This window comes from Bicyclus anynana, chromosome 18, assembly GCF_947172395.1.
Source record: "Bicyclus anynana chromosome 18, ilBicAnyn1.1, whole genome shotgun sequence".
Taxonomy (NCBI): domain Eukaryota; kingdom Metazoa; phylum Arthropoda; class Insecta; order Lepidoptera; family Nymphalidae; genus Bicyclus; species Bicyclus anynana.
Window position 1 is genome coordinate 575,921 of NC_069100.1, and position 10,073 is coordinate 585,993.

At 29.9% G+C, this 10,073-nt stretch overlaps 1 protein-coding gene across 2 annotated transcripts in view; it reads left to right on the forward strand.

Moving 5' to 3' along the window:
• Positions 1-7,555, forward strand: part of LOC112046705 (uncharacterized) — a 413,809-nt gene extending 406,254 nt beyond the window's left edge. Inside the window, exons 15-21 of one of the 2 annotated variants that reach the window (XM_052886799.1) lie at positions 490-1,223; positions 1,858-1,962; positions 2,339-2,448; positions 3,220-4,428; positions 4,529-5,259; positions 6,689-6,730; positions 7,417-7,513. In XM_052886799.1, the coding sequence (XP_052742759.1) occupies positions 490-1,223; positions 1,858-1,962; positions 2,339-2,448; positions 3,220-4,428; positions 4,529-5,257 (2,887 nt within the window). In that variant the 3' untranslated portion in view covers positions 5,258-5,259; positions 6,689-6,730; positions 7,417-7,513. Of the gene's footprint in view, positions 1-489; positions 1,224-1,857; positions 1,963-2,338; positions 2,449-3,219; positions 4,429-4,528; positions 5,260-6,688; positions 6,731-7,416 lie in introns of both variants that reach the window. The other variant, XM_052886800.1, reaches the window with a different exon arrangement.
• The last annotated feature ends 2,518 nt before the right edge of the window (positions 7,556-10,073 follow it).

Sequence of the window (10,073 nt, forward strand, 5' to 3'; positions counted from 1 at the left end):
TTTTGAAGTTGAGTGTTTTATACTCACTGCATGGACATTTTGGAAAGCATTCTTCTAGTATTTATTTATATTTTTTTTACTGTTTATTATATTTTTGAAATGTTACTTTGTTTTACGTATGTATGGTATGTAATGTATATTTGTTATTGTATGTCTATTATTGTTATTTATTTAATATTTGCTATATACTTAAGTATATTTTTACTATCATTATTTAGTTTTCTCAATATTCTGATTTGGTATCTCCGAAATGTTTTTTTTAGTTGGACAATTTGTAATAATTAACAACCGTTACTTTTTAATTATTATCATCACATATGTAGGTAACTTACTTTACTACTTAAAATACTTTGTAGACTGAACCGTATCTATGAGATTTCAAATCAGAATTTTAGAAACATATTTACTTTCATGGTTTTTTACTTAACATTATAATTTTGCAACTCATTTACCTTTCCTAACGTCAGTTTTTCATGTTTCTTTAAACAGTCCGGATGGTAGCTGTCTAAATGAAGTGTCTATAGCTCAATCCATAATATCGCAAGCTTTACCTGCTTTATCGCCTCGCATTAACTTATCATTCAGCCCAAAATCCTCGGATAGAACTAGACTCGTCGATTCACAAAGCTACCCACATAGTTTAGAAATGACACTGAAAGAAAAATCTGCAAGTAATTTACAAGTGAGCTTAACGCAGTTAGAAAGTACTATTAATAGTAATAGAAGTACTCAAAACGAAAATATTGCACAGACACCAAATGCTCAACCAAAAAATGATTGTAATAATATACAAACTGTAGTGACACCAAGCAAATGGCCTTTGAAGCCCGGTGTGTTAGTGCACATTAATTCTAATCATACACTTAGTCCAAAGAATCAAGCAAGATTACAAAATAGACCACAAAATAATAATGAAGAAGAAAGCAATCTAGGATTGCTTGAAAGAAATAGAAATATTGAAGAACCAAAAGCATCACCTAAAATTGAGTATTCTAAAAAAAATGGAAAGCCTAAGAAACATCAGAAAAGCGTGACTGGTATTTTGAAAAACCTGAGACGTAAAAGTGACTCATCAGATGATAGTAATGGTAAATATAAGAAAATCAATAAATCTAATGAAAGAGCTGTGTCACTTGTGACGTTGAGCAAAAGCTATGGACCGAGGAAAAGACTTAGGTCTTTTTTCCAAAGTGAAGCTCCAAACGTTATTGTCACTGAAGGAGGTAGTTATCTTTTATTAAAAGCACAATTTCCAAGATACTGTACTCTTGTACAAAGTGTGAGATTATATTTTTAAAACAATGTAATGTGGGATCATCGGTTTATTTTATTTTTATTACATTTTTATATTTGGTGTTTTATTTAGTTATTTTTTATTTTTTCAAATAATTACTTTATAATTTTGTTTCTTTCATACAAATATCATCTCATACATAGTTACTTTACACATCACTCTTCAAAACATATTTTTAAATTGTATTGCACGAATTTTGCTTTTGTGTTATTATTTTTAAAAAGCCAGCCGTACCTACGTACGTATTCTTACGATTAATGAATATAATAAAATTAATATTTAATATATTATGGCGTAGAGTTTATGAGATTGATTTTATCTTAAAATTGATATGATCTTTGGTATGGGTGGCTTATTTTAAAACATTTTCTATCAAAACGTTTTTGCACGATTTTTAGCTATGTTTGAATGCAACTGAACTGATATTTGTAACATTTTAAATCTAATTGATAACTTCCAAATTTACTAATACATACATTGCTGCTTCTCGGATTTAAATTGAGTTTGCACGAGTTTTGTTTTTTTTTAATTGCCTTTTCGTTTGATTGATGGCATGTTTTTAGTTGTGTCGTTTAAAAGACCTGACAGAATAAACGCAGGAAATGCTCATATTGGATCAAGTAAGGATCACTCACAAAATACAAGGAAGAGAAAGAAACCAGGTGACAGTGAGTTAAGCATGATGTTTTTTTTTTTGCAAACTTTCATCTAAATTTTATTTATCTAGTTAAGAATAATATGTAAGTATTCTATGGACGGATTAATTTAAAATGTGCACGTGATTAATAGTTACACAATACCACAAAAATAATTTAACGATAGTGATAATTTGTTCATTTATTTCATATACGTCTTGTATTATCTTAGATCTTTTGAGAAAATCAGTTCTTAATTACAATTACAAATCTTACTTTTGTAATCATATTTATTAAAAAATGTGTTTATCAAAACTAGATAATAATAAAAATATATTAGGATGAAAATAAAATAAATTGAGCTGAATAAAAACAACTTATAATAATAATATGGTGCTCATATTCCCAGGCCCACCTACGAATGGCGTAGATAATGCAGCGAACGGCAACCTTGGAGCGGACAATCCCGGTCTCTACGAGAACCTTCCGTTCCACGGTTTACAACAACCCCCTAATAAGGTAAATTTAATCTTTTTCCTTAAAACCTACTGTGGCTTTGTCTAAGAAAACAATCAGAAAACGAATATTACTTTTACCTAGACTATTTTTTTTTTTTTTTTATGCAATATAGGCCAGCGCTTGACTACAATTAAGCCTGATGGTAAGCATTAATGCGGTCTAAGTTGGAGCGCGCTTACCTAGAAGATGCCTATTCACTCTAGCTTTGAAGGTGTCCAAATTGTATTTATCAGGAAACACAAACGCCGGAAGGGCATTCCAAATAACTATAAGGTTGTACAACTTTTAAAAAATTATATCAAGTTCTTGACTGCATGATTTATTACTGTGAAGCGTCCGAAAATACAAAGCTAATAATTGTAAGTACGAAACGTATTGAATATTGAATATTGACTGTTTACTTTATAATAAGATCGTTAGATGGCCGGTTTTGACCATTGTCCACGTAATGTATAATACAATGATTATGTATGTTTATTGACAAATCTATAAGTTCTATCGGTTAATGTTTAGCTAGGCACCGGTTCCTTTTTAGATAAAACAAATTGTCAATACGAATAATGTCAAACAAACTTTAAATTCTGTTCTAAGTAAAAATAATTTTTAAAATATTCATTCTCTGATTTTTAATTTATTGGTATACTAAACAGTAAACACCTTATGCATAACATGATTTCATAGCTCTTTATTATTTTTTGTTTCTGTTGATTTTCTTCTTTTAATAATTTTTGTTTTATTTATTTTCATGTTTGTTTTGGCATGCAATAACAGCCCGTGCAAGCGATACAACCTAGGATAGTAGAGACTAACCAAAAAGCATCTAAAGGCATTGACGTTTTACAAAAACAGTTGACGACAAATCCATCGTTCACTCCAAGAATTGTATGTCCGCCTTTTGTACAAAACGCTATAAGCTATCCAATGCATTCTTCAAGTTCACAATATCCAACATATGGAATATCAGTACTGTCACCAATACAGCAAATGTACCCTTTGCACCAAACGGTGCTTCTTAATCCTTACTTACCGCCAATGCAAGCGTCATTTCTCAAACAATTTCCAACTATCGATGAAGAAATAGTAGAACCAGATCCAAGAAAATTTAGTTCGTTGAATACTAGAAACTCTAAATCAAAACCGCCAAAATTTCAATCTATGAGAATAGTGAGGAAAAGAAATATTGAAAGATTTTATCCTAATACAGAATATGGTGAAAATTTCACTGAAATCAATAACAACAAGAATACCTCAGATTCTGACAATGATAAAATTGAACCAGAGGATAACATTTATGAGAACTATCCATCACTGCTGAATTTCAAATCAAACATTAGTGGTGTTGAAGAATTTGTTAACTTGACTGACTCTATTCAAGTTTGCGAAGAGAGTAATGATCAAATCAATGTTTCAACCACATCATTGAATAGACCAGTTCCCGCTCCAAGAACTAAATTATCTCCAATGGCTTCATCGACCAAAACTGATCACGTTTACGTAAACTTATCAATGCCATTAATAAACACTGGTTATCTCAAAGCATTTGATACGGTGGATGCACCAGTGAGACCATCAAAGTCTGAAGAGAATGTATCTAATAGTGCCCAAAGAAACGAAAACAAGAATGTGTTAACAGTACCAAAGAGGACAACGAGTTTAAAGAATATTAGTATTGAACAATCTGACAGTGAAAATGAAAATATCACAAATGAAGAGAGAGAGACGACTAAACCAAATATAATCGGTGCTACACCTAAAAGATCAACTCCTATTACTTTACCGTCGACCTCACTAGTTAAATCAGTGATTAACCAACTAAATGATCACGGAAAAAACCGTGCAAATTTACCAAAAAAACAAGTAATAATACCAAAACCTTTACAAATACCAAAATTAAAAGAAAAACCTGTACCAAAAAAAACTGTTATACAACGCAGTAATTCCGTACAAATAAGTTTACCTAATGATAGTGAAACTACTCAGGTATAAGCGCTTTGTATGTTTTCTTTATCCATTTTATCTTTTCATTTATCATTTTGGTGTTTCTTAACATTACTAACAAAACTAACTTCTCATTTTTCAGAATACTAATATACTACAGCAGCAATATCTTCAAAAAAGAAATCACTTTACTAATATAAGTTCTAAAGGGAAGAATAAGAAAAACTTTCAAATACCACTACAAAAGCATCACAGTTTCTGTTATTTCCAACCAATAAGAGTAGACAAAAGAATTCCAGTTGACCAAGAAAGGTCCTACAACAACACGATAGGTCCAATGATATATCAACCACCAGAAACACAGTACTATACAAAAACTTTAAACAGGACGAGGGACAAGAACAGTCAAAAATTGAATCGATTGAAAAAATCAGAAAGTTTAAGAGAAAAACTATCTTGCGTAGGCGTATACGAAAATTATGAGAAACCAAACTACCCAGAACCAGAATACAACGAATCAGAAAGAAAGTCCTACTTGCAACTACTAAAAGGGAACTACATATCAAATTCAACAAGAAATTTAGGCCCAGAGCATAATTATAATACAAATTTTAATACAATGGGCACGAAAGATGAACGGCCTAAACATAAAAAGTTAGTGTACGCAGATTTAGCGTTAGGTAATCATAATTTAAAATTTAAGAACACAGTCAATTCCAATAGACATTTATACGACACGTATACTATAGGAAGTGATAGTACTAAAGAAAGTAATTCTAGTTATAAAAATAACGTATCAAGTAGCCAAAGAAAAAGTAGTCAACAGAGAAGCGACTACGCGACTCTCAAGTTCAATGAAATAGATGTTTAGAGGTGAGTGTAATGATTTTTTTTGACGCTTATTAAAAAAAATCGAAGATGCTAAATCTGCTATACTTAAAAACATTAAACAACTAATTAGATTAAAAAATGCAGCTTTCAGCAGCATGGGTTTGGATATCTATACCCGTTAGGTTAATAAATTGAGGTTTAAGCAAGTCAAACAAACAAATTAATTAATTAGTTATTGAAAGTCTATAGTTTTGTATACACTAAAATGAATGTGTCTTCGATTTTTTAAATTGACTTATGTTATAATTATATTAACCAGTGCTAACCTGATTTAATGGTGATGCAGACATGCAAATGGCATGCAGCACGTAAAATGGATGACTTCCTGTTGTTGTATTAGAAATTTTTGTCGTCGTTGTCTTAGATGAGCTGTCGTATGTATCCAGTTTGAGTTGGTATCAATGTTGTGGTAATGAAACTGAATCGAGGTCAGTTTTATTTACAAGTGCACTGTGCGATAGGCGATAGGCTAAGATTACTGGGACTCTTATGGGAGCTAATCCATGAAAGTATTACCAACTTGAAGCCACCATTACTTTTTATATTTTGAGTAAAAAACAGGTTTCTTTTTCTCAAAATTGGTAATTTAGTATTATTTTCCTTTTCTTTTAATCTGCATCTAGTCAAAAATAAGTATAAGTAGTTAATACGAGTAGATAATTGCTTTTGTTAGAAAATGCATTGAGTTCAATTTTATATTATAACTTTAATTAATTAAAAAAATTTGGGTATATTAAAACAAATATTAATGTTTTGCCCTTCGACCGGTTGCTACGAACACGAGGCCCTGGCCATTTGACTGGCATGAACTGCTTATGCTTATGTAATATTATTGTTTTACAATATAAGGAAATTAATTTCTTTTTGCGCTTTTTTTAAGTAAAAGATATTTTTTGTGATATGTGATAAATGAGGAACAAAGGTATTTTAAGGAATAAAAAAAACATACCGGTCAACTTGAGAACCTCCTTTTTGAAGTCGGTTAAAAAGTAAAATATTTTGGTCGAATTCAAGTTGTTTAAATTAAATTGGCATGGCAGGTAGGTAGGTAGAGACCTACCTTCATAAGGTCATCTTAACACTTAACATTATTTTACAATAAATTTAGCAAAAACAATTTCTTGTGATTTATAAATTAATTAGTTTTTGCTAAATAATTTACGAACACTTTCTCACTGTACTTGTATTTTAACATTAATTAAAAAGTTAATTTTGATTAAAAGTAGCTATTCATATTATTGTAATCTTCAGTCTTCAACCCTAATGAGTACATTTATCACAATAGATATGTTTTTCTTGTGAAATTCTTTAATTTTGCCGTTTGTTCGTCATTGCCTCAATTTTCATAATTATTTGCTTTTAATGAAGCATGATAATTGAAGTGTCGTGACGTTTGTCTTTCTGTTTATAGGCCCGCTTTGTCAAGAGTGACACGTACATATTTTAAAAAAAGGTAATTTTCAAAATTCTTCTAAAGAGCACCGTAACGCTTTGCAATGTTTTTTTTAACTAATTAATAAATTAAATAGTTATTATATATATATACAACTGCAACTAATATAATTAATTTAGCTTTCCGCAAACTTATAAATATAGAAAATAATATTGTTTAATAAATATAATTATGTATAAATATTATCGTTATTAAAAATTTTATTTACTAATTTAAATACATTTAAATCAATGTACAGTCTTTAATTATTAACTTATATTTATTATGTAATTGTATATACTTTTATGATATAAATATTGCAGTGATATAAATATTACAGTTATTCATATTGTTTTTTTTTAATTTCTAAATGATAGATTACATCTAGGCAAAGAGAAAAGGAAAATAAAACAAGTAGTTACTAAACCCATAATGTTCCATATGCTATAAGAATGTAGCGTAGATGAAAATTTCAGATTTCTATAATTTTTATAACTTTACAATCATCTTTTGAGATGATTGATAAATAACATTGTACCTACCTAGAGATATTATCAAATATTGAAATTAAATATATTTTATCAAGTTTATGATATTTTTTAAATATATACTTGATAGCTTATACTTTTTTAAAAAAACAAAAAAATTTGTTAAATTTTTAAAAATAGTAGATAATTTCTAAAAATCTTACATTTTTTATTCTCCAGGCTTTTAGACCTGACGACCAGTTCATCTACGCCGACGCTGACCTCAAGGATTACGGGCCAATCAACTACAAGGCAGCCTCCATATATGCAAAGATGAAAAAAGTAAAAAACCAACAGAAACTTCAAGAAATATATGAAAAGGAACATCCTGAAGATGACATGCTGTGATTTTTATAATCTTTTTTTATAGTAGTGTTATAAAATTTTATAACAGAAACTGAATCACTTCCAGTATTTCATAATAATTATATTACTACTGAAGTATTTAAATTTTGTGTGATTGTCAATTCATCTGTAAGGTGAATAACTCGGTTATCACACCTTGCCATATTTCCGTAGTTGAATTCGTAGTTCCCGGCTATTAATTGTTATTTATTTAATCATTTAACAACTTATTATTGATCATTTTTATTCTTAATTTCTATTTTAAAAATACATAAGGAAGGCCTAATTTCCGAGTCCAATGTAAAATATTGTAATAATGTTCCATTACATTTTCTGCTTTAGTAGGTACCGACCATAAACGATTTCATTAATCACAGCTGTCATAAATACAGTTACGTACTTAAGCTCCGGTAAACCACTAAATTCTAAACTTGTTGGTCAAACAAATTGAAAAAAATGTTTGACCAATAAATTTTCTGTTTCCACGAAATAAATTTCAGTTACGTTAAAAGTTTCAATTACGGCATTACTTAAATGAGTAGAATATGGCTATATTATATTCGATTATTTAATAACATTATTATTGCCAAAAATTCTTGAACGTGACTAACTTTATGGTTTACCGGAATCGAAAAATAATACTCAAAGAAGACTGTTAAAAAACGAAAATTTCCAAAATAGTAAAGAAACTTGTGACCCCGAAAACAATCACTTTGTACAGTAAAGTAGTATTGTAAATAAAATGTAGTTTTCTTATGGACAGATAAGTGAAAATAAATTGTGATAGAGAAGTATTTTATATAAGTCATCAACCATCTTTACCTAAAAAGTTTGGCAGTCAGCAGACTCACGATATATTCGTATTAAAGAAATCTTGGCTTAGGATCCAAATTCATTCATTTCAACTAGGCTTAGCCAAATACTTGAAACTTCAAGTATGACTATTTGAAAAGACTACCACCGATTCAGAAGGCAGTCTCTGTTGAAAAGAGCCGGCAAGAAACTCAACAGTCGCTCTTTTAAAGAAAATCATACAATATTATAGTTAGTAAATTTTTAGTTTTACTTCCTGTGTGAAGGTAGAGGCTGATCCAATGGTCTCCATGCATCTTTATAAGAAACTCATCAATTGTGAAGTAACCTCAACTAAGTAAATCTTTTTAACATATTGCTGGATAATTCCTTGACTAATTGAATTGCTACAATGCGAATAAATGTATTTTAAACACTAAAGTAACGATGGTATGTAATATAAAATAATATCTTTATTCCAATTTATAAATACTTGAATCAATTTGTACCTTTACCGATTAATGAAGATTTTGATTATTTGTTAATTTATTTCATCAATTTCTTTTAAACTCAATGATAGTCTTTGTTTTTATTTGTTTAACTTAAAAAACATGGTAAAATATCCATTTATTCAGAAACACTAAATACATAATTGTGTAATTCAAGTGATAATTGTTAAAATGTACAAAAAATGTATTTAACTATGAATAAAAATCTGAAATTGAAAAGGGAACTTGTAAGAATTCTATACAATTGACTTCAAAAGAAATTGATAAACTTTAAAAGCAAAGCTTCGTGTAGATTTAACACCGCTAGTTTTATGTCCGTCCGTCCAAACGGGGAAACTAAGAAACCTAGTTGAGTTTAGCTAAACCCAATATCTGTAAAGAAATTTAGTGTAAAATAATGTACTATAGTCAACTATCAAATGGATTTCTGTAGCCAAAAAGTGGTGTGATAGTCGCGCAACTTTGTAGATGTGTTCACGAACGTTACAACTTTAAAGTCTTTTATGTAAGAGAAGGCCTCGAGTGTGACTTAGATAATTTAAACTCGATCACTTTATCGTTAAACACCAATATGCTCAAGAAGCTGCATATAACTCTTCCAAGTAAGCCCGCTTTTTACTAAGCCTGCATCTTCAGATATTATATTAATTAAATCGCCGTCAAGGGCTTGCTTTTTTCATAGAAACATGGCCGCTGTGATAGCTTGGCTAGTTCGTTGATGACACTTCCATGATATGCGGGCGACGGGGGGAAAGGACTGTGCGGGGCATCGCTACCCCCCACCCGGCCCGCGCGGTCAATCGGGAGGGTTACGACCGAATTTGCCAAGCTATAAGCTATTTACGCCAAACAACTTGTTAATAGTAACCTTCTCAAACAAAATTGGAAAATAATGCCAGTTAAAAGTCGTCGAGTTACTTTTTAACTTACACTCTAGGCTCTGGTGAACGGTTTAGTTTATTCTTTTATTTTTGAACACGAGACGATTTCATTAAATCGTTGACCAGCTTACGTAATTGTTCATACACAAATAATTATGCCCGTAGTGCAAATCGGCATTTATTTTTTTTTCATATTTTTATAGGTGTTGATGTAATTTCTTTTTATTATTTTACTTTTTTATTTAAAGCTTTTTTTCTTTATTGCTTTTACAGTAAGTATTTTTAGTTATATACTTGATTTAATGTGTCA